The following is a 25,358-nucleotide window of genomic DNA, read 5'->3' on the forward strand; positions in this document are numbered from 1 at the left end:
TTTACTTTTGTTTAACATATGCACTGGCATAATAAGAACCATTTGACATTGGGAATTGTTAAGGTCACTTGTTGCTTGGTTTTTGTGAGGCTTATGGGTACTGTATTCAAATATGTTCTTTATCCATTCTGTTGAATAATTTAAAAGTAGGTGCCATTACAGGGATCATGTTGTTGTGTCATTTTAGAAACCGAGACCTATTGGTGGAGCATCTCATCAATCTACTGGTGAATTTCTGTTGACTTGTGTAGCCAGAGACAATGATTAGAGAGTGGTGAGAGATACAGTTCCTTGTAAACTGATCCTCTCTTTCTTCCAGCATGGCTAACAACAAGAACAGCACACTTTGTTGTACTTTCTCAGCCCCCAGCCCCCAGCCACAGCAACACTCACCTGAGAGGACTGTCTTCATTATGCGATCAAGGTCAGTTGTTGGATGTGGTTCTGGTCATTGAAAAGGAGCACTTTGAGGTTCACAAAGCGGTTTTGGCCTCCTGCAGTGTCTACTTCAGGTGAGACATTACAATGTTTGCTAGCACCAGCCAACTGAGATGTAAATGACGAGATTAATAAAATAAGTTACAATGTTAATCCATGTTCTTAGTCCAAATGAATATTGACTTGACTACTGTGTTTATAGATTAAAAGGGATAGTTTGCCCAAAAATGAAAATTATTTACTGAACCTCATGTTGTCCCAAGTAGTGTTAATTTCGTCAGACGAGACGAGACGAGACGAGACGAAATATGTTCGTCAACAACCTTTTTTTTCATGACTAAGACGAGACGATGACAAGACTGCACCACTGTCCAAAAACGCTAAGACTAAATTAGCATCCATTATTGTTGACGAAAAAAGACGAGACGAAAATGTTTTGCATAAAATAAAAACTGAGATAAAATCTCTCTTCATTTTCGTCTACAATCGTCTCTGCTTTTTCATCAACTGTTACGCCTTTAAAAATTCAGAACGAGTTTGCGGCTTCCCGCTGTTGCTCAAGTTACAGGTCTCATACTCCTGTTGCTGCCAGCCTGTGGCTGCAACACGAAACTGCTGAACACACAACACCCAAAGCGAACACGAGTGATGAGCGAGCGACGACGACATGCTAGGTCGAAGGAAGAGGCTCGATATTTGTGTGTTATAGTTAGCAGCGGTCTGTTATCAAGAAATAAAATAGTGTGTGCGTAAAAAGAATTTGTCCACACGCCGCTCAAAAAATACAAAATAAAAAAAAATTCCTGAGCGCAAGTCCACCGTCTAGGCAGGCTTTTTGTGTTAAATTATATTTCCTGTTGCTGCGCAGGCTCTTTTATTGTATATGACAGCTTATGTCCCGATGACAGGTCTTTGCATTACGATTAAAAGCAGTATCAATAAAGTAAAAAAATGTGATCAGGTTAATCATTTGTGAATGTGTCTCCTAAATCAGAATTTGAAAACCAGACACATTTAACATTTCCATCCAACAAAAATCATTCAACAAGTGTATTTTGTCAGGTAATTATGACATTTAACCAATGTTTGAGATATGTGAAACACTTTTTTTACTGAAATGTTTATCAGTAATAATGTGTTATTTAAAAAAAACACTAAAATTTTTTGACTAAAACTAGACTAAAATTAAAAGACTTTTAGTCGACTAAGATACCTTGAGTTTTCTTTTGACTAAAACTAGACTAAAATGACGAGACTTTTAGTCGACTAAAACTTGACTGACAAAAAAAGATATGTGAATGACTAAATATGACTAAAACTAACAAGGACATTTGGCACAAGACAAAGACTAAGACTAAATTAAAAATAGGTGACGAAATTAACACTAGTTCCAAGCCTGTATGAATTTCTTTCTTCTGTTGAATAAAAAAAGAAGATAAACGCTTAACCACTAGTGAAAAGATATCCTCTTGGGGGAATGCAGGATTGGGCTGGTCAGCCCAGTTGAGAGACATTGTGCCCAGGGAGGCCCCCGGTAGAGCGTCATCTTCACAATGTCCACCATCCGAATCAGAACGTCAGAGCTCGGTACACTAGGTCGCGGCAACCTCATGGCTGTTTAATGGCTGCAAATCTCAGGGTTCTCCAAAGCCTCTTCAGCATGCTTGAGGCGCAAGCAGACTACGCAGAGCTGGTGAGGGTCTTTAGCGGTGATCAAAGTGCCACACACGGCCGGACAGGCCCATGATAATCTATCACTAGGAGAAGCGTCAGTTTTGGAGAATGACATACAGACGAGAACCTGAGAGAAAAAAAAACGCGGTGGGAAACCGAGGAAAGGGGAGCAGGTGAGATAATGAAAAAAGGAGGGCAGCCTGAAGACAAAAGAGAGCTTGGCCGGCTCAGGATGTGAACACAACTAACTTAAGGTGAATAAAAAGTCAAGTCAAATACATAATACATGGAACCACAGCAACACAGACAGTGGCTCAGGAATACTGATGTAATGAGCTCAAAGATTGTATGTTTATGAGTAATTTACAATGGCTTTGAACAGAGCTCAACCAATCAGAATCCAGGACAGGAAATGTCTGTTTTATAATATTAATTTTAGAATGCATTGTTTGCATTTGTCACGCATCTCCTAGCAACAAGTTATTTGTCACGCATCTCCTAGTAACAAGGCATGTGTTTCTGAGTGTGTTTGAAAAAAAGAAAACATTAATTGCTACTTAGTGATGTTGTGCTGTAAATAGGGGTGTGCAATATCAAAATTTTTGATCATGGATGATTAAAATGTCTCAACGAAATATCATACTATTATATATCATACTACTGTGTTGTACTACAGAACACATTCTTATCAGTTGCATTTCTGGCATCTCTGTCTCAATATACTTTACGTGACAAACATTCACATCAAATGCTAACTCAGCAGTAGAGATACACTTAGTGCACTTTTTCACAATCACAAAAGTACATTAATTGCATGTGCTTTAAAGCCTTGGCAGTTAAACATTTCATTTGTGTGCTGATCTGACATGCGCTTTTTATGAGTGCGTACACCTCAAGCGCAAGTGCAGTAAAATGCCTGTCAAATAGTGCCTGGTTACTGTGATTACCGTGGCTGATTGCGCTAATACTGTCAAAAACACACAAGGTTTACATATAAATGCAGTTGGTTATGTCTAATGTGAAAGTAATGCAAAAAAAATCATATTAATAATAATTATGATATTTTTGCCATATTGCCCACCTCTAACTGTACACATCTACTTCAGGTTTGTCCTTTTTTTGTAAATTTGGTAAATGATGGTCTGTTCTGCCATCTTCTCTGTTGTTTCTTAGTTATTTTTATGTACCTTGATTATGGCAGTTAACAGTTTTACCATTCCATCAACAGCTGTTGCTTATTTGTTAAGTCTCTATTTAACATCTCAGGAAATATATTATCCTTTAAAAACAAGAAGCACTCAATCGGCCAGAAAATGTATGTACAAATGGAAGAAGTTTGTAGTTTTGTTCTGGTTCAAGGTTTAGAACTTTTTATTAAAATAGAAAATGAATGGAGAATATATTTTCAGAAACGAAGCTGCTAAAAATACAAAATTTAAAAAGAGAGCGGTCACAGTTGCACTTTGTTTTAATTTAAAACTATAGAGATCCCCAATATTGCCACACATTTGAATAAAGGCATAAAATCTTGTCTTCTTAATCCATACAGAGCAATGTTTACTGGAGGAATGAAGAAGTCCAACCAGGACACCATAGAGCTAAAAGGTCTTTCAGCCAGAGGACTGAAGCACATTATTGATTTTGCCTACAGTTCTGAAGTCACTCTGGACTTGGACTGTACTCAGGATGTTCTTTGTGCAGCCATCTTTCTGCAGATGGTGCCTGTGGTGGAGCTTTGTGAGGAGTTCCTGAAATCAGCCATGAGTGTTGAAACTTGTCTAAACATTGGCCAGATGGCCACCACTTTCAGTCTCTCGTCCCTTAAGCAGTCAGTCGATGCGTTCACATTCCGTCACTTCCTGCAAATAGCTCAGGAGGACAACTTCCGTCACATTCCAAAGGAACGACTGGTTTTCTTTCTTCAGAGCAACAAATTGAAGAACTGTAGAGAGCTCGACTTGTTCCACGCAGCAATCCTCTGGCTTCAGCATGATGCATCCAGATGAGCTGCAGCCAGTGAAGTGCTCTGCCATGTGCGCTTCCCACTAATGCAGTCGTCTGAACTTGTGGACAGTGTCCAAACGGTCGACATCATGGTGGAAGATGTCCAGTGCCGACACTTTCTTCTAGAGGCCTTTAATTATCAAATCCTTCCATTCCGACAACACGAAATGCAATCACTGCGAACTTCCATTCACTCAGACGTCACTAATTACTTTTGGTGGAACACCCTACACGGACAACGATCGGACAGTCAGCAGCAAAGTTTACTATCTGCCCGACATCACAGTGCGACAGTTCAAAGAGTTGCCCGAAATGGAGATGGGATGCAGCCATTCATGTGTGTCGGTTCTTGACAATTTTGTGTACATAGTGGGTGCATGGCCAGCATTTACAGTATCGCAGTGGAGAGGGTGCAGTTGATGTCTGATTCCGCTACGACCCCCATTTAAACCAGTGGCTTCGAATCCAACCCATGCAGGAAAGCCGCATTCAGTTTCAGCTCAATGTACTGCATGGACAACTTTACGCTACTGGGGGGCACAACAGGTCTGGCAGCTTGTCCTCAGTAGAGTGTTACTGTCCAAGGAAAAATGAATGGACTTATGTGGATTCCCTGAAAAGGAGAATCTGGGGTCACGGCGGAGCAACTTGCAAAGAAAAGCTCTACGTCTCTGGAGGTTACGGGGTGCTATAGAAGATAAGAAAACTCTCCATTGCTATGATCCAGCCTTGAATCAGTGGGACTTCAATTGTCCCATGAACGAGCCAAGAGTCCTGCATGCTATGATCAGTGTAAACAACCGTATTTATGCACTCGGTGGCAGAATGGACCATGTTGACCGCTGCTTTGATGTTCTAGCTGTAGAGTATTATGTTCCAGAGACCGATCAATGGACAACAGTCAGTCCGATGCGTACTGGTCAGTCGGAGTCTGGCTGCTGCCTACTGGATAAAAAGATCTATATAATTGGAGGATACAACTGGCACCTCAATAACGTCACAAGTATTGTGCAAGTTTATAACACAGAGAAAGATGAGTGGGAAAGAGATCTTTATTTTCCAGAATCTTTTGCAGGAATAGCTTGTACCCCTATCATACTTCCCCTGACAACTACCCAGGGCTAAGCACATACTGTCTTACATTTGCAGTTTTATGCTTAAGGATTAGTGTCCCCCCGACGGCAGTAAAAGTAATGGTATAATTGGCTTTCTCTCATTGAAAAGGGACTGTTATGTCTTCAGTTTTGAAGCATTCATGATTGAAAGCCTGTACACATCAGTGTGAGGGAATATGAAAGCAAACTCTACTGAGCTTTTGGAGAATGTGAAGCATCTTTCTGCACACTTCTAAAGGAATAATGTTGTCTTGGGCCCTTCATGTAGATTGTCCCGTTTCATAGTAATAAGGGTTTCATACAAGTGCCTGTGGGATTTGCATTGATGACAGACTTTAATGTGCCAGCAACACTGGGGCAACATGACTTCATAAAGGATTTATGTTCTGTTTCATTGTTTCATACTAATGAGAGTTTCTGTGGGATTAGCATTGATGACCAGCAGCACTGGGGCAATGTCATCACATATTCTTCTTTGTGAATATCTGAAATGTATTCACAATACATCCTAAACTTCCACAAGTATTTTGCAAGTTTATAATACAGATACTGATGAATGTGAAAGAGATCTCCATTTTCCAGAATCTTTTGCAGAAATAGCTTGTATCATACTTCCACAAGAAATCACCCAATGCAATACACTTGCTGTTTTTGGCTTAGGTTTTTGCGAATGTTAGGCATCTTTCTACACACTTCTCAAGCAGAAATGTTGTCTTTGGCCCTTCTTGTAGATTGTCCCGTTTCATAGTAATAAGGGTTTCATACAAGTGCCTGTGGGATTTGCATTGATGACAGACTTTAATGGGCCAGCAACACTGGGGCAACATGACTTCATGAAGGATTTATGTTCTGTTCTCACTTGAGTGTCTACATGACACGAAAACAAAAACTATTCACAAGCGATTTTTAGAAATAAACTTCATCCAAATTTTGGATAGCTGAATGAATTGGTTGAAAAAAAAATTGTCTCTGGAATAGTATTGGCAGAACTTTACAATTATGATATAATGATATGAAAATATTGAACCTGTTTTCCTAATTGGCATGTTGAATCCGTGAAGCAGTAAAGCTGGCTCTGGCTCTTATAGATTAATATAAAATGATCTCTATCTTGCACTTTTCATGGGAATCCGTGTTTGTTTTTTGATAATTTGTACAAAACAACATACACCACCTGCCACTTAGCAGTGGAGGTAAAAAATTAATTAAATTTTTTTTTGTAAAGACATTAATCTCATTGCTGTACCTATTGCATATACAGTTATATTTAACAGTGTTTTAACCGACATATAGTTATGAATTTTTTTTTTCATTTGTCTTTTTTTTATTTCAAGAAAAATTCTTTGTTTAAGTGCATTTATGAATGTCTGAAATTTATAGCATGTGGTTATATATATAAACAAATCTATCGTTTTTGACCAATCTGTTCTAATTTTTTATGTTGAAATTTGTAAAAAAAATTTATATCTGATTTAGTTAATAAAACGTAATGTATTTGTAGCACTTTTTGCAATTCTTTTACACATTTGTCTTCCATTTGTGAAATTCCATTTGTTTTATTTTATCCATCTGCTATGTTTTATCTGTTGCTGTGTGGTCTAAAAAAATTACACAAATAAGTTCTCATTTTTTTCATTGATGTACTATTACAAAAGTTGTGTTTTCATTGCAGCAAGAGATTCTGTCTGACTTTTTTTACTGCAGTGTAAAACAAACAAGAAATTTGTGGGATTTACAAAAAAAAAAAAAGCTTAGCTCTCAAGTAAACATATCTCGGTATACTCTGAAAAACAAGACAAAAATACTGATGAAAAGACATCACCTTTTTTGTGACGTGTGTGAGTACACTATATATATACATACACACACACACACACACACACACACACACACACACACACACACAAACAAACACAGACACAGACACAGCCACAGACAGAGAGAGAGAGTTGCTAATGCACATTGTTTTCCTTAGATTCTTTTTGCTTGGTCTTTAAAATGTCTTTAGACCCAGAAACTCAACCTAGTGTTTGTGTTGAAAAAAATATCCCAGAATTTTTAGAATGTATAAAGTTTTATTGCCCAGTGATAGATTTTGTACCTTTTTTTTCTGACTGTATAAACAAATACCAAAAACTGATCAATATTGAAATGTGAATAAAGAATCTTTATGTAGGCTATTTTTAAAATAAAGAATATTAAATCTCAATATAAATGTTACAAAATAATTTTTAGTTAAAAATGTTGAAGATTTCAGTTTTAACACTAATCACAACAATTTTATAAAAATGTTTTTTTTAAACTAATAAACATATCTTTATTTTACATTAGCAGCCTTGTCATAAGCGCCTTTAGTGCACCTTATAATATTTTTTAAGGATAAAAAGCAGGTATTTTCAATCATGACATGACACATGAAGACATTTCATTGAGCTAGTGAAGGTGTGTGTTATCAATCATGCGCTCCTCCAGTGGACTCCAAAGCCCACAACTCTTCCCGTGATGACGCCGCAGCGCACAACGCGTCTCACGCAACGCTCGGTGTTTTGGAGAACAACGGAAGATGGCGAGCTCAAACAATCCGCGAAAATTCAGCGAGAAAATCGCCCTGCACAACCAGAAGCAGGCGGAGGAGACCGCGGCGTTTGAGGAGGTCATGAAAGAGCTGAGCATCACGCGAGCTGCACGGGTACGTGTGTCAGAGACGGGCACGCGCTTAGCACTGCTGCCGTGTAGAATGCAGCCTGTATTTGATTTAATCGTGACAAATCGTGAAGGACGATAATGATGTCCCTGCGGTTGAGCTTAACGGGAGGCCGATCGGATGCATGAGCTCAGAGATGCTGAGGATGCTGCTGGTGAGAGAGATGTTATGAGACAGATGTCATGCACATCTGCACAGGGACATTTCCTGGCCTTTAATGGACTGTGATTGCTTTTCGGTCCTTTAGTTATCGATCTCGTTGCGTGTATCAGGCCATAGTTGCTACTAGTCAAATAGAGGAGACCGGGGCAAGTTGTCACAAAATATGTATCCATGTAACTATAGATTTTAAATTAAAAGTCTAATTGCACATATTTTGTAGCACTGGTTTTGTATTTTTTTTATGAAGTTTATCCAACAAGGATTTCAGTATTATGTTTTTTTGTTTTTATTTTTGTAAAAGCTGTTGGGTAAAACAAGGAGCTTGAATGCAGTACAGCCACATTGGGATACATAAAGACACTGGTAACTATTGTTACTAACTAACCAAAACCTAAAACCATTAGCCAGATTAACACCAATAACTTGGAGGTTTCTGTAAGTGTTCTCTAATATTGATTTTTTTTTTTTTTTTTCGAATATCTCATTCAAGGTTTTTTTTTTTTTTTTTTTAACTGTGCTTCATAATACAATAAATTCATGAAATATGCTTAAAAAAAGCAGTGACCTTAAAATTTAGGAAATTTGATGAAAAAAAAGTATATAGGCATATTTAAAAAATAATAAAAATGACAATTATTTTAATTAAAACTAAAGTGAAAATAAAAATAAAATCTAATTCCATATATTAACAAAATCCAGAATAGTTTATTAATGATACTAAAATACCACTGATCATTGTTAGTGTAGTATTGTTTTTCATAAATGTCAGGTCAAAGTAAGTTACCACATAGTTTGTATATTATTATTTTAAACAATTCAATCATTATACATTCAATCATTTCAATCATTTCATTGACTGAAATAATGTTTTTTTTTCTTTTTGCATGCTACTTCTCATTTTTATTTTTGATTATTGTTATTTTATTTAAATTAACTTACACATATTGTTGAAAGCACTTTTGATAGTGCCAATAAACATACTGGGGAAACTTTAAAAAGAAAAGGTCATTATGTCAAGGTTTGTGCTTAAATTGAGGAAAATATTGGAGCAATTTGGACCGGTCTCTGTATTCACCCTCTGTCCGATCCAGTCACCTCGTGTTGAACTTTGATACATGTTAGCGTGCGTCACATAAGTTAATACCCATGTTCTGCTACTGTTTATTACCTCTCACTGGTCTGCTTTTCTCATTCTTCACTTGATAAAGTGTTTTTACTCCAAAGTATCTGGTTTACGTTTCATTCATGCATTCATTAAGTCATTCACTGCTGCTTTTCACACACTGTTATTTTGCACAGTTGCAGTTACAGAAGACCCAGTATTTGCAACTAGGCCAGAATCGAGCTCAGTGCTATGGAGGGTCACTGCCCAATGTCAATCAGATTGGGAATAGCAACACTGACCTCCCTTTTCAGGTGAGACCTTAGAAACTTCATAAGTTTGAAAATTCTTCTTTGCTGTCACTTTATGACTGAATTTCCCTTCAGATGATCTAATCACAGTTTCATAAACATCCTAACTGGAAAAACGCTCTTAAGTGCATTAGATGGGTCGTTCTTATTAGGTGCAGTCACATTTATGGTTGCTCTGTGAAATTTGTGGGTGAATTTCATTCATTTACAGAGGAATCCATGCGTTTTGTGTGAAGGTTAAAAAGTTACCATTATAAATTTAGCTTATATTCAAGTTGGTCACACAAATTTGCCACACTGTCCAACAGAAAACTGCTTGGTTTGACAGTGACGTCTATGTGAGCAGTGCTTCATACATCTCTACACTATGGTCAATGGAATGGGCTGTTTTTTTTAGAAAACGGTACATTTTCCATGTGACTACAATTTATACAGTACCTTTTCAACTGTGCATCTTAAATGAAAAGAACAGAATAAGCTTGTGATATATTTCTGTGTTCCAGAAAAATGCTTTGGTCAAGCATAAACACTTAAACTCTAGCAATTATAACTCTAGTTATTATAACTATTTACACAACTGTCAGGAAAATTAACCGTATGGAGCCTAACAGGATGGACAGGCTAGTCATTACTCATTGAAAAATTGAGAGTTCGCTTGCATGAGTGTGTGCTGTTTTATTCTTTATATTATCATATTATTAAGTTCTGTAATCGGATGCAAACAGCTTTTAGCGTGAGGCTAATAGTTTTAGATGCCTTTGCTTTTCCACCAAATGTTGTCACTTCATGGAAGATGACGTTATTATGACTTTTGTTAATTAAAGGGATGCTACAAAAGTCTTAAAGGATGGAAACTGATATTGAGGACACAGGAAAATATCATCTTTGCAATATTTTCAAAGCAAATGATTTGTTTTGTTTGAAAGCTTTCAAATTAAAGAAAGAAAAGCAATGGAAAAAAATCTGGAATGTTTCTTAATAAACAGACAGTTTATCATGTAAAAAAAAAAAAGTGTTTATTGGGACACTTTTTACTGATAAAAGAAAAACTAATATTTACCTTCCATAAAGATTATACAAATATATATATATATATATATATATATATATATAATATATATACAGTCCAATAGGACATACAGTGGTCCCAATTGTAATTGACACTTTCTGAGATCCGAGTCACAATTCCAGAGCTTTCCTACGTACTAAAAACTTATTTTTGTGATTTATTCTTTTTTTTTAAAGAATTTATTCTTTTTTTTTATCTTCAAGCACAAGGCGACAGTGGCAAGGAACTAAATCTCCATCAGTGACAGAAATAGAGAAGAAAAAAAAAACACTTGCCTTGACATTCTGTTAATTAATGCAAAAAAAAATTCATATATCAGTGTGGATTAAAGGTCCAAATACTTTTTGGGGACACTTTAAAATGTGATAGGGACTTGAAAATGCACTGTATAGGAGGAATGGTTTGGATCACCTTTTAAAACAAAGTATTATCCAAAGATTTACATTATTGTCCATGTTCAGAAAACCTTTAATGAATTAGTAAAATGTAACATGCATTTGCCCAAGTGTCATTTCCTTCTTTATCATTGCTCTTAATTTCTGAAACATTAGCATAAGTATGTACAAGATGGTTCTCATTGCTCTAAGCTTTCATTCTGCTGGTCCATCTTCTGTGTAGAGCCCGTTCTGTGCTTTTATTTGCCCAATACTGCAGCAAAAGTTCTGAAACCTTTTCTTGTGAAAATACATTTGAACCCCATTTAAACAAATCAGATTCTTTTCCAGACAGCGGTTTTAGACACCAGTCGGACATCACGACATCATGGCCTGGTGGACCGCGTGTATCGGGACAGGAACCGCAACGCTTCTCCTCATCGTAGACCTCTTTCTGTGGACAAGCATGGACGTCAGATATCCTTTAACTTTACCAGACACACAAGTTTTACTCCACGTAATGTGACTTTACACTGATTGGACTATACTGTATATCCAGAGGCAGAACAAACAATCTAGAACAGTGACAGCTAGTGTAACACTGTGGTTGAATGTGATAAAAAAAATCCATTCCTTTCACATGTGGTGTGTCGCACATTTTGCCCTAACGAAGAAACCGTCCGTGTGTGAGACATTGTCCTTAACTCTGATTACATTGACAGCTGCCCCTACGGCTCCGTATATCTGTCACCACCACCTGACACAAGTTGGAGGAGGTAAAGCAGCTTTTCTCATAACATAATAAACAAAACATGGTGAAAGGTCATAAATCATTGTGTTTTTGCATGATCCCACCTCGGCTGGTCTGCTGCAGAACCAACTCTGACTCAGCTCTACACCAGAGCGCTGTGAATCCAGCTCCACAGGATACTTTTGTTGGTGGATCTCAGGAACTACAATCAAAAGGAGTAAAAACTTGTAAGAATTTATCAGCTATTTCTATGCTGCATGGAATTAGTTCATCTTTTTATTTTTTGTAGCGCATAAAGTCAAAAACATTAATAATAATGATAAAAAAAATCACTAGAATGATACAATTCTTCAAAAGAGGTTAAGTAGTTTGTCATACTTCGTTATTATTTATTAAAAACAGCATTTTTCAAGGAATGTATCCATAAATTTCAGTTTCCTGAAAATGCATGCCTCTTCAGTCCTTTAAGATTTAGATGATTTTGTTTCTCCATCAGAACAGATTTGGAGAAATGTACCATTTCATCACTTGCATTTTCATCACCAGTGGATCCTCTGCAGTGAATGGGTGCCATCAGAATGAGAGTCCAAACAGCCGATAAAAAACATCCCAATAATCCATATGTAGTCCACTCCACTCCAGTCCATCAATTAATGTCTTGTGAAGTATAAAGCTTTATGTTTGTAAGAAAAAAATCTATCATTAATACTTTTAGAACTTTAACGTTGCTTCCAGCTAAAATTAGTCCATATTGTTTTCTCCAGTGGAAAAGACGTCTCGTCTGAATCAGGAGAGAAATATGCAATTGATGGACTGGAGATGTGTCAATTACTTGTGGATTACTGTGATGTTTTTATCAGCTGTTTGGACTCTCATTCTGACGGGACCCATTCACTGCAGTGGATCCACTGGTGAGCACGTGACGTAATGCTACATTTCTCCAAATCTGTTCTGATGAAGAAACAAACGCATCTAAATCTTGGATGGCCTGGGGGTGATTTTCAAAATGTTCCTTTAACAAAAGTATTTCTCTGCTTACTAATATTTTAAAACGTTTTTGTCGTGATGTGGTGCAACCAAGATTTATCATACAGACCCACATAAATCATAAAGAGGAACCTTGCAGGCCCTCATTACTGAGACAATAAAATATCAGATAATTTGACCTCTTAAAGACAAGGCTGGGTTAGTTCAGGTTGTAAAATGTCATATTAGTGTGACTCCTCAAAACATAAATGGTATTTACTCTATAAATTAATAAAAAAATATATATACTGAAAAAATTATGTTTTTGTACTTTAATTATTAAGATTTATTACAAGATAATTACATGACTTAGATTGTGAATATGTGTAAACACAGTAAAAACAGAAAACTAACATGAATATAAAAAAAGAACATTTCTAAGAAGTTGTGTTTTAATACGATTTTTAAAATATTCTTTTATTGTTGACACTTTATTTGTCATTGACCCACATGTATTTGTAAAGTGTTGTTTTTCCTCATGTAATGACCTGGTAAGAGTTCATCCTCCTCTCCCTCTCTCTCTTTCTGCAGTGCTGTTGCTCACGCCTCCAGATACAGAGGACACTGAATCAGAGATGGAGAAAGACGAGCCCAAAGCATCTCTGCATACAGAGTCATGTGACGTTCCTGGGATTCAGTGAGTTTATTATTTGTACTGTGTTCTGGACAATCATGCAACACTTAGATAACCTTTGACCTAGCATGAATATAGAGAAAATGAGGCTGGCTGCAAATGACTGCAACTTTAGGTACAACATCTTAAATTAACACTCACAATGTGCCAAACTGAGGTAGAAATGGTCTGAATGAAACAATCTAATGATAAAATATAGCTTGAGCACATAATTTGCCAATAGACAAATAACTTTATCAGAAACGGCAACATCACATGATACTCTGACTTGCTGATTTTAGGACAAATTTTATCCTAAAGAAAAGTTTGGATGCAGTTTCACAGTGAGGAAAAACCCTTAACTACATTAGTAGGGTTAGTTCACCCAGATAGCAAAATTATGTCATTAATAACTCACCCTCATGTCGTTCCAAACCCGTGAGACCTCCGTTTATCTTCAGATCACAGTTTAAGATATTTTAGATTTAGTCCAAGAGCTCTCAGTCCCTCCATTGAAGCTGTGTGTACGGTATACTGTCCATGTCCAGAAAGGTAAGAAAAACATTATCAAAACAGTCCATGTGACATCAGAGCAACCTGTCCTCCAACCAATACGCTCGTATAGGTCGTTTGTCCAAATCCCTGAAATACGACCCATCAGAGCGTATACTACGATTGCGGCAAAAGGTCGTTTTCATATTAATGTTTTGTACTCTTTTATTTGCCCTCTGGTTTGTGTTTCGTGTAGCTCAGTCGGTAGATTATTGCGTTATATCTTGATATGTAATCATGCTATCATGGGTTCGATCCCAGGGAACAGACCTGCACGAAAATGTATATGCTCATAATTTAGCATGATTTCTGTGAGGGTTAGGTTTAGGGGTGGGGTTAGGTGTGGTCATTCGAACGAATAAGCCACCTAGTAAAATATGTAGGAAATACTGTGAGATCGGTGTAAAAAGCCCATGCATTTCATTTAAATAAACGTGCATTTTGATTGGTAATGACGTGATACGTCATTTCATGACGACAGACGCAACGCGATACTGTCATTATTTTTACGCACGCTAGAGGGCGCTTAACTTTAAAACGTAAATATAGGTCGTAATAAGGTGCTTGCACAAACAACCTATATGGTCGTTTTTTGTTAGAGGACAGGCTCCATCAGAGGGTCAGTTAGAATTTTTTGAAGCATCGAAAATACATTTTGGTCCAAAAATAGCAAAAACGCCGACTTTATTCAGCATTGTCTTCTCTTCAGTGTCTGTTGTGAGAGAGTTTAAAACAAAGCAGTTTGTGATATCCGGTTTGCGAACGAATCATTCGATGTAACCGGATCTTTTTGAACCAGTTCACCAAATCGAACTGAATCGTTTAAAACGGTTCACATCTCTAATACGCATTAATCCACAAATAACTTAAGCTGTTAACTTTTTTAATGTGGCTGACACTTCCTCTGAGTTCAAACAAACCAATATCCCGGAGTAATTCATTTACTCAAACAGTACACTGACTGAACTGCTGTGAAGAGAGAACTGAAGAGGAACACCGAGCCGAGCCAGATAATGAACAAAAGACTGACTCGTTCACGAGTCAAGAACCGTTGGATCGGTTTTCGGATCACCAGTAGTTCTATCGGAGAGTTCAATTCAATAAACGAAGAAAACGGTTCACCGGTTCTTTTGCTCTCGACGTAATGGCGTCATTTGCGATGATTGACCTTGATTCAAGCCTTCAATTTACCCGTGCTCATAACATTAGCACAGAATCAGATCAGAATCATTCACCAAAAGAATCAGTTCAGTTCAGGCGCTCTGTGTGTCAGTCTGCTTCACGCTGAATCACACATGCGCAGTATCATCAGCTCCTCGGTTCTTGAATCGGACGCGTCTGACAGAAACGGTTCTTGACTCGAGAACGAGTCAGTCTGTTGTTCGTTATCTGGCTCGGTTTGGTGTTCATCTTCAGTTCTCTCTTCGCAGCAGTTCAGTCAGTGTACTGTTTGAGTAAATGAATTACTCTGGGATATTGGTTTGTTTGAAATCAGAGGGAGTTTCAGCCACATTAAAAAAGTTAACAGCTTAAGTCATTTGTGGATTAATGCGTATTGGAGACGCGAACCGTTTAAAACGATTCAGTTCGATTTGGTGAACTGGTTCAAAATGATCCGGTTACATCGAATGATTCGTTTGCGAACCGGATATCCAGACTGCTTTTTGTTTTGAACTCTCTCTCACAACAGACACGGAAGAGAAGACAATGCTGTATAAAGTTGTCGTTTTTGCTATTTTTGGACCAAAATGTATTTTCGATGCTTCAAAAAATTCTAACTGACCCTCTGATGTCACATGGACTACTTTGATTATGTTTTTCCTTTCTGGACATGGACAGTAGACTGTACACACAGTTTCAATGGAGGGACTGAGAGCTCTCGGACTAAATCTAAAATATCTTAAACTGTGTTTTGATAAACGGAGGTCTCACGGGTTTGGAACAACATGAGGGGGAGTTATTAATTACATAATTTTGCTATCTGGGTGAACTAACCCTTTAACATGAATTAGCAGTAAACAAATACTTTTCAAGCATCCATTCATCTTAGTTCTATCTTATTATTTACTAGACCTGAGCTAAAATGAACTAATAATGAATAGCTACATAATAGTGTAATAAATGCATTACTCGTTGTAACTAATGGGACCTTATTGTTAAGTCCTACCAAAATGTTTATGGCTGGTATTAAGACATAATATAGAAAGTGAATATAGAAATAGAACAAAGAAATGAGAGAATGAAGTTTGGTTTTGTTGTTGTTTGCACTGTGAGATTAATTTTATGAAAAATTAAAGCATTTTCCCTCAAGGTTTTTATTAACTAAATATAAAATAAAATGCAAATTTTTTGTTTTGTTTCAAAGTGTATAGATTTTATACTGCCTTGAAGCGTATTTGCATATAATTTTTTTATTAAAAATCTATTTTTTTTTTTTTGTGAGATTTAATCATTTTATATGTCTCTTATAAGTATTGCATCATATAACGTATCTCACTGTATGTTATGTTTGGTTTTTCCAGCATATTTCCATCTCCTGATGAAGAAATTAATAGTTCTTTGATGCCATCTGCTCACAGCAGTGGCGGCTCCTTACCTGATCTGACAAACATCCAGTTCCCTCCTCCTCTCCCCACCCCACTGGATCCAGATGACCCCATTACCTTCCCTACCTCCAGCTCCAGCAGCACCACCAACCTGACACACTTGGGCATCAGTGCTGCCAGTCATGTCCCTCCCTCCCCTCCTGCCCAGCACACTGGGCCTGTCTCCTCATCCAATATCAGCACACAGCCGCCTGCCCCCACACTACCACCTGCCATCTCACCCCAAATACCCATCGCACAGGTAAGCCAGCCTCCAGCCTCCCTAAACACCACGGCGTGTGTTTGAATACATAATATGTGTGTGATTAAAGGGTCCTCAATTCATCTCTAGCAGTGGGTTCCCATGAAAGTCTGATTCTATTTAGTGTCGCACTGATGTATCAGCCAATAACCATAGCCTATCGCCAAAAAAAGGAATTATCTGCCGTTGTTTAAAAACAGCCATTGATCAGGGCTGATAATATCCTGTCAATCAAAAGGGGTGGTAAAACATGTCTGACTGCACCTGTGGATTCATTCAGTAAAAAAACACAGCTGTGTTGATCAGAGAATAACAACAGTTCTGCTCTATTTTCAGTGGCCAACTTGCACAAAACTATAATTATATATATAACACAATATTAAATTATTGTTCAGTGAAGAATCTATTTCACATTCTCAATTGTGGGCAAATGATTTATTGTTTATTTTTCATTGGTTTAAAAATATAAACGTGAATCATTACCATAATCTTTTTAAATTGGATGAATGGAAATTGTTTTAATTGGATTTTCAGTGTAGGCTACTTTCTATCTGGCACCCTACATCTAGTTTTGACGTACATGGGGGTGGGGCAAATCCCCAACACCCAAATTCGCACCCTGCCTATAAATCACTCATAGTTCAAGCCAAGGTTGCCAGGTCTGCGTTTTTTCCATTCACCAATCATTATTTGTAGTGAACCTCCCATCCAGTAATCAAAATCAAAGGCTCTACTGTGGAAACCCTGCACTATTCTGACCTCAGTGCTACTGGCCCGAGGCTATGAGCCCCATCTGGCCTGTTTTAAGCCCTGTCTCGCACTGGCCCGACAGTGGAAATGCGGCTACTGAAAGTAAATACATCTAAACAAAGTATTAATACATGTTTGAGTTTGTGACACTGTATAATGTCTGTTGTCATCATAGCCAATCATGATGGACAGCCTGTCCCTGGAGCAGCAGTTGTCTCAATACTCACTGCTGAGTTTACTGAACGACCTGCAGAAACAGCCGCACACCTTCCCTCAGAACATTCGTCTCATACGCCTCCCGCCTCTCACTGTAAGCTCCACCCCTAACACCACCCAGTCCTCTCTTGCCAGCCAATCACAGTCAGCCACAAGCGGAGATGCCAACTCGGTATGTTTTTCGTCTGCTCTACACATTTTGATTTAGGTTCATATGGTCATTTTGAATGTATTTCTTTCTCCCGACAGTACCGCAGTCAGACAGGCTCTTCAGCCAATCAGTCACCAACATCTCCAGTGTCCAATCAGGGCTTCTCACCTGGCGGTTCACCGCAAGTATGCATAACACTTCTATGGCTTCATTCTTCATTTCTCAACAAAGCTGAATTTTTAGCATCATGACTCCAGTCTTCAGTGTCTCATGATCCTTCAGAAGCCATTATATTATACTAATTTGCTGCTTAAGAAACATTTCTTATTATTATCCATGTTGAAATATATATATTTCAAATAAATGCAAAAAGAAAGACAGTATTATTATTATTATTAATATTATTATTGTGCTGATAATCTGTGTCTTCACAGCATATTCAGGTGGTTGGAAGCATCTTTGGGGATTCATTCTATGATCAGCAACTTCAATCCAGACAGACCAATGCCTTATCCAACCAGGTACATGAGCTCTTTATTAGACAGATAGATAGATAGACAGACATAGATAGATAGATAGATAGATAGATAGATAGATAGATAGATAGATAGATAGATAGATAGATAGATAGATAGATAGATAGATAGATAGATTTGATTTTATTTGTTGGATTGAGAACTTTCTAATGCTGATTGTGTAGCTGGAGCAGTTCAACATGAATATGATGGAGAATCCAGGCGGCTCTAGTCACTGTTCAACGCTGAACTACACGCAGGCAGCCATGATGGGTTTAACCGGGAGCCACAGCAGTCAGCAGGACATGCAGCAGCTCGGTTACAGTAGCCATGGCAACATCCCCAACATCATTCTCACAGGTATTGTGTCTTTTGCTTCAGCATCAGCTTCTTTATGCAAAAATAATTCATATTTACATTATTTTATACGCCACCACACAAGAAACATTGTTGATTATTCTAACAGAAGAAAACTGAAGGATTTATCTTAAATGTCTGGTTTGTTCAGTAAAATCAACTTTTGCGGAAGTAACTATGTTAAACCATGGATCATACCATGTAAAAAAAAGAATATATTACTTATAATGCCCCTGAATGCCCACTGGGGGGGGGGGGGGGGGGTGATAACCTCCTTTGAGAAATACTGACCTATGCACCTTATGTGCACATGTGCAAAGTGTAGCATATGAAAACTGCATATCAAATTGCCAACACAAAATACAGCAAAAAGATTCAATACACAGTACTACTAAAGCATTGAATAAATTCATTTTAATTTCAACATTTACTAATACGTTATTCAAATTAAAAGTTTTATGTGTTAACCCTACAGGAGCTAACGAAAAGTTGACGTTTTATTAGACAAAAAAGATGAATTAATACTGTACCAAATGTATTTCTTATTGTTAATGTTAGGTCAAGGCATTGCCAAACTTTAACTAAAGTTTATGGTATGCAAAGCATTACCTTAGATGATGGGGCTTTGCAGATGATCTCATAATACTGTCTCCGTTCGCATTCAAAGGAGAGTAGATATCGAGGACCATAGAAATGAGTGCAGCTGTAAATATGCAGTTTGCTGTGGAGAAGAGTATCAAGCACAATGGTTATTTTTTCTTTCCACAAAGAATGCATCTTTTTAGCAGATCAAACACTGTACCTATAGTAATATTATACTTTAAACACGTTTGGCTCAGAAGTTTCTAATCTATAAATCCATCACCCGCTGGTCTGGTTTCATTTGTAGGCAGTCCGGATTCAGTGCTAAGACTTACAATTCATTTGGAAAATCAAATTTAAGTTCTGAATGAGGCTTGTTTCACTATTTTCAAATTCAACTTTCAAATTTAACACTATTTTCAAACACTTGTGTCCTCATGTTGTTAACATAATTGTGGGTAGGACTAACATAAACTGGCCAATCATTATTTTGACAAGTGTATGGTATGTACCTATGAGAAGAGGGAAAATTAATAAACTGCCTGTAATTGACCATGAAAACTCACATTAAAAATATTTAAAAGAACATATATGACATTTATAATTATTATCTTTTGATAAATAACATACATCTGTAAAATTACCAGCTTCTCATTGGGTGGGCCACAGATCACCCGAGCCCACCCATAGCTTCGCCACTAGTTATGAGGGGAACAGAGTGCTTACATCAGTGGTGATGTACATTTGTGCCATCTGTCTAATCAGAGAGTGTGGATTTAAAAGTAGACTAGCCATTTCAGCTGACAATTTGATTTGTCTCACATTAGTGACGGGAGAATCTCCACCCAATCTCTCCAAAGACCTCACCACCTCGTTGGCCAGCGTTGGTGACATGAGCTTTGACGCAGACTCTCAGTTCCCATTGGACGAGCTGAAAATCGACCCGTTGACACTGGACGGACTGCACATGCTCAATGATCCGGACATGGTTCTGGCCGATCCGGCCACTGAGGACACGTTCCGCATGGATCGACTGTGAACCCGTGAATGCAATTCAAAGCAAGACATTCTGCTGCATGGCCTCTCAGTTCACCATCTGGTCAGTGGCCGTCCACGTCCCCCCAAACACCCACGTAACAGCAGGCTGCCAAACCACTCATGGCCAGGGACTGGTGGTGACGGCGAGGGTGTGGATAGTTTCCAATGCGCAATACCATCCACCATCCACTCTCTTCATGTATTCATGTTTTGTTTTCTTGGTTTGTTACTTTTTATGATTATGATTTTACGATTCCTTTTACGTTGTTTATTCCGATGTTTTCATGGATCATACCATGTTAAGTAATTCATATTTACATTATTTTTGTAACATTAAGTGAATTACCAAGTTTCATCTGTTTTTTAAATGTTAAATAATTATGCCATGTGTCTTTGAAGAAATATCCATCTGTGTGTAATTATGCATGTGTAATCAACATATTTATTTAGATTGTATTTATTCTAATTATTTTTGTAATAATATATATTATTTTAATCATATTTATGTAAGGAGCACTACTCCCCCAGATTGTGTATCAAATGTTTAAGGGAGCAGTCTCACGTATCCAGACCTTCAGACTGACAGCTGAATCTGGAATTCATGGCTGCTTTCTTTGGCCAAGGTCCACCCATGAGGCCATTTGACCGACATGTCAAACAATCAATCACAGATAGTTTCTTTCAGCGTCAAGTTTTGGGGCGTGAAAATGTTGCCACAATAACAGACCAGTGTGTAAAACCCTCGGACATATTATAAAGATTCTATTCCGCAAAGTTAAAATATTTCACAGACTTTTAAAAATCCAGCGTTTAGTTGATCCTGAAGCATGATGGCTTTCTTCTGTCGTGAGGGGGTTTGGCATCACGGCGTCTTTGTTTCCAGGTGGAACGTTAAAGAACGCGACACACACGTCTCGCTGAAATCCTGTAGAATTCAACCAATCTGATGACAACTTTGAAACTCCTTAAGTTTTTTCACTTTTGTGTCCCATATGCATCAGACGTTCAGCCAACAGTCCGTGGGGTGAGACTAAAGGGAGCGTTGCTCACTGTACACTGGAAGGCATAAAGTTTGCTTTAACAAAATGGCTTCCATCATTTCGTTTTGCCAGCATTATGTATCCTCCAGACATCTCAAGATGTCACAACTGGTGTTTTGATATCATTCTTGGTATTTTTTTTATTTGCCTGTGATTTTTCTTTCAGAAGGACAGCAGTCTCTCGATAGGAATGTAACCCATATTTTGGTGATTTGTGGACATGTGTCATGTGACTTTCCATATGTTTCAAATATGTTATTTATTCAAACTGAAGATCTGTAATGTACGCTTCAACGGTGGTCAGTAAATATGTGACACTAGAGCTGCTGCAGAAACCTGTTGAACACTTCACTGTGAGAGGACCTGATTTTGCCTTATATGAACAAAATGCTGTTTTTAACTGTTAACATATTTTTCTAATCGTCTCTAAAGTGTTTTCCTCGTGATACTCTTGTTTTAACAATGCCATTTTGTTTAGTATTGAATGCTGTATAGTTTGTACTTGTACTGCCAAACATAACTCAAGGTTCTGTTGTGAAGCTGATGTCAGTCATCTGGCTTGGGGAGAGTAATGCTCCTTATTCTGTGCGTTTACAGGAGCTTCTGTTTGTCATTCCCATGCGTATGTTCATGCACTGTCGCACCTTGATCAAGTGATCAAGTTTTTCCCTGAGTACTATAAGAAAGAATTAAGGAATCACTCATTTTTGATTTAGTGATGCAGTTATGAGCTTTATATGCAGTGGGGTCCAAAAAACACAGCATTATGGAATGAAAATGATCAAAAACAAAGACAATTATTACGTAACATGTTGATTGTGTACATACTGTCATTGAAACAAAGGGGACAATAAGAAATACTAAGGAATTTATTTTATTTATTTTTATTTTTTGTTTTTTAGTCAAAATGGTATGTTAATAATTATAGAAGCTTGCCATGGGATAAACAAGGTTGAACTTTTTGATCACACAGTTCATACTTTTAAAATTATGAGAGAAAAAGATGCAATTAACTTAATTTTTTTTATTTAGTAGCTAGTGAAAAAAAACAGCAGAATTTCAAGTATTGCCATTTATTTTATTTTTTTTACTTTTGGACCCCACTGTATTTAACTTGTCAGTCTTATAAACAACATATTTATAAAACTGGGGATGAATAGCAAGGTAAGGTTTTGGCAATTAAACAAAATGTTTCCTTCTAAAGTTTTAGCCATTTTGGTTGAGCCAGAAATATTTTGGTCATCTGGGTCCTTGAAGGAAATAATAACTCTTAAAACTGTGCAAATCCAATTTGATTCTTATGCAAACTGAAAGCATAAATCAACCAAACAATCTGAAATATTTCTGGTTGAATATGAATAGTATTCTTAGAGCTGAGAAATAGGGATTGGCTCTGATGGTGCATACACTGTAGTTTATTAGACGTAACAAAAACCGCAATACTCGCTTAAGTTTTTATTCCTCAAACTGTGCCATTCAGAATATTTCTCCTGTTGTTTTCATATGTTTTCCATAAGCCTGAAAATAGTGTACATAAAGCTTATAACTGGAATATGATGACAGCATGTCAAAATGAGAAAAACCCTTTAGAGCGAGGTCTTGGTTTGCTTCAATAGCTTGGCTGATTCCAGTAACAAGATTCACTGCACATAAAACAGTATAAACCCATGAGACACAGTGCATGTATTAGTTAATGCTAGTCGTGTCATTTTACGTCTATGATCATGTTTAGAAACAGAATGTATTTGTGGGGCTCCGTGTTATGATCTTTTTCAAGTTAGTGCATTACACCAAATGACCTGCTTGAGAATGCTTGACCAAAGCACTATTGTTTTTTGTTGTTGTTTGTTTGTTTGTTTTATTCCCTGATCTGTTATGTTGCTGTTTTTTGTTTTCGGTCATGGTAGCATTCCCTTGCCCTCTCGATTCGCTTGGCCCTTGCATCTTGAGATTCCGTTTGAAAACCTGTCAGAAATCTTAAAGATACGGCAGCTTTCATACTGATGTATATGTGCATTTCTTCTAAATCTTCCTGGAAACTTCAGCTGTGGCTTTGCTGACGAAACTTGGACTGTTTTACCTTCTGAGAATGCCGACTGTTCAATCCTGTACATGCACTTCCCTCAGTTTACCATGAAGATGTTCTTTGTGTACTGTTTTCTGTATTGCACTGATAATTCATAGGGAAAACAATTCTGGAAGCCTATGACTTCCCAATGCAGAACGAAAAAGGGCTCAGTCTGTTTGTTGCTTTAACATGTGAAAAATTTGGAGATGTAGGCAGACTGCATGTGTTTATTGGTAAAATAATTTGTTGTTGATGCACATGCAGCCAAACTGGAGCGGTTTTAGCTAACAGCACTTATGTGAATGTTGGAATTGTTAATTTGTGTCCTGATTATTTGTGTAAGACTTAACCCCCTTTAGAGTAAATTCCCCTTTAAGCCTTAATAGAACTGCTGAGCAGTTAGTGACCATGATTACCATGTCCGTACCATTAAGACTTATAATGACGTAGCTGACTAGATGAGATGTATTTCTTGATAAACATAATGATAGTCACCCATAGGATAGAGCTGAGCAATATAACAACCCTTCCCCTTAAATCACAGCATTAGCATAAACTAATTACCATCTACATCGATTTCTTTCTGTAAAGATGATCTAGTTTTAATTTTGTTGACCATCATTTCAATTAAGGCAGGTTTAATGAGTATTAGAAGACAATGGAAACAAACCACTCAGAGTGTTGTTACAGAATGGAGTTATAACGGTATATTAGGGCATATCATTTGTGGTTGTCTAGAGCTTTTATTGGGTTGGATATAATCAGACGCCCAGTTCTATAGTCGCTGTGCTGGTGTGGTCATCTTTGTCTCCTATATGTGGTAACTGATTGTAGAAGGAACTGATTTTCGTCTTTGTCGTTTTCCTGGTCCTTTTCCTTTCACAGAAAAAAATATGCTAAATATGGATGTGCATGTTGTCTCAGCTGCATATTTCAGAGCCTTCTTGTTATATAATTTATATTTTGTAACCTGTATTTCTGTACGTGTTTTTAAAATACATATATATAGATATATATTTTTTTGAATTCTGGCATTTGTGACCTCAGTGCTAATGCAGTGTTGTCAATTCATGTTTGTCTTTACTGGTCCTCTCTTGTCCTTCACTGTCGTTACTCCTATCCTTCCGGAGCTCCTCCGTGGGACTACAGACCGGTAAGTGGTTCAGGTGTCACTCATTTTCAATTACTCCCACGGCTCTCAGCCCCGCCCCACTCATCACACCATTGTTGTCAGATTTTATTGGTAAGCTTGATGAACAGTTTTGGAGAATTTTATGTTTCCACATTCAAAGAGATCATCAGCGGTTATAATTTTCTAAGTGCAGTGCTGTCAGTATAATGGCCAACTGCATGATTGAGTGGTCTTTTAAATCCTCTTGAGAATCTCTTGCTAAACTCTTGCTTTCTCTCTTTCACAGTGAGCAGGAACAGAAATGTATTAGGTGTGAAGCTTTGCAGAATAAACTAGCGAGAGTGTGTTCTCCATGAGCACAAACTGTAAGTCGCACACAGAAGCAGCACTACATATCCTGTACTTTTAACATGGATCAATAGTGTGATAGTAAGGTAAGTCACATATTTATTGCAGACCGGAAAAAAGCTGATGCCATGCCTCTGAAGAACATTAGAAAGAGCATGGAACCAGTGGAAACAAAGAACAAGAAGGACATTCCTTTGTTCTCTTCCACTGAAGAAAGAAATCCTCTCTCCTCACAGTTCTGAACAATCCTTAGGCATCTTAGATATTAGTAAGCTGTCAGTAGATAATAGTGCAAACAAAAACTGGACAATCCTTAGAGATCTTAGATATTAGAGCAAACACAAAATGCACAATCCTTTGACATCTTAGAGCAGGAGTGTCAAACTCAATTCCTGGAGGGCCAGAGCCCTGCAGAGTTA

The 25,358-nt window shown here is 37.5% G+C and overlaps 1 protein-coding gene and 1 pseudogene across 1 annotated transcript; both read left to right on the top strand.

Annotated features, from left to right (window-relative positions):
• Positions 1 to 35: 35 nt before the first annotated feature.
• LOC132119309 (kelch-like protein 26) lies at positions 36 to 5,608 on the top strand (annotated as a pseudogene).
• A 1,906-nt stretch (positions 5,609 to 7,514) lies between these two features.
• crtc1b (CREB regulated transcription coactivator 1b) lies at positions 7,515 to 20,495 on the top strand. Its single transcript, XM_059528752.1, has 12 exons — positions 7,515 to 7,920; positions 9,397 to 9,513; positions 11,305 to 11,430; positions 11,668 to 11,729; positions 11,828 to 11,931; positions 13,262 to 13,367; positions 16,418 to 16,742; positions 17,668 to 17,880; positions 17,958 to 18,044; positions 18,294 to 18,380; positions 18,560 to 18,734; positions 20,141 to 20,495. The coding sequence occupies exons 1-12, from the start codon at positions 7,795 to 7,797 to the stop codon at positions 20,350 to 20,352; spliced, it is 1,740 nt and encodes a 579-aa protein (XP_059384735.1). The 5' UTR covers positions 7,515 to 7,794; the 3' UTR covers positions 20,353 to 20,495.
• Positions 20,496 to 25,358: the final 4,863 nt, after the last annotated feature.

The sequence above is a fragment of the Carassius carassius genome, chromosome 38 (genome assembly GCF_963082965.1).
Source record: "Carassius carassius chromosome 38, fCarCar2.1, whole genome shotgun sequence".
Classification (NCBI taxonomy): domain Eukaryota; kingdom Metazoa; phylum Chordata; class Actinopteri; order Cypriniformes; family Cyprinidae; genus Carassius; species Carassius carassius.

Excerpts from the sequence above, each read along its gene's own strand:
- crtc1b (XM_059528752.1), top strand. The coding sequence starts at position 7,795 with ATGGCGAGCTCAAACAATCCGCGAAAATTCAGCGAGAAAATCGCCCTG. Across the intron at positions 11,730-11,827 it reads CCTGACACAAGTTGGAGGAG|AACCAACTCTGACTCAGCTC; the intron begins GTAAAGCAGCTT and ends GGTCTGCTGCAG. Across the intron at positions 18,381-18,559 it reads CCAATGCCTTATCCAACCAG|CTGGAGCAGTTCAACATGAA; the intron begins GTACATGAGCTC and ends CTGATTGTGTAG.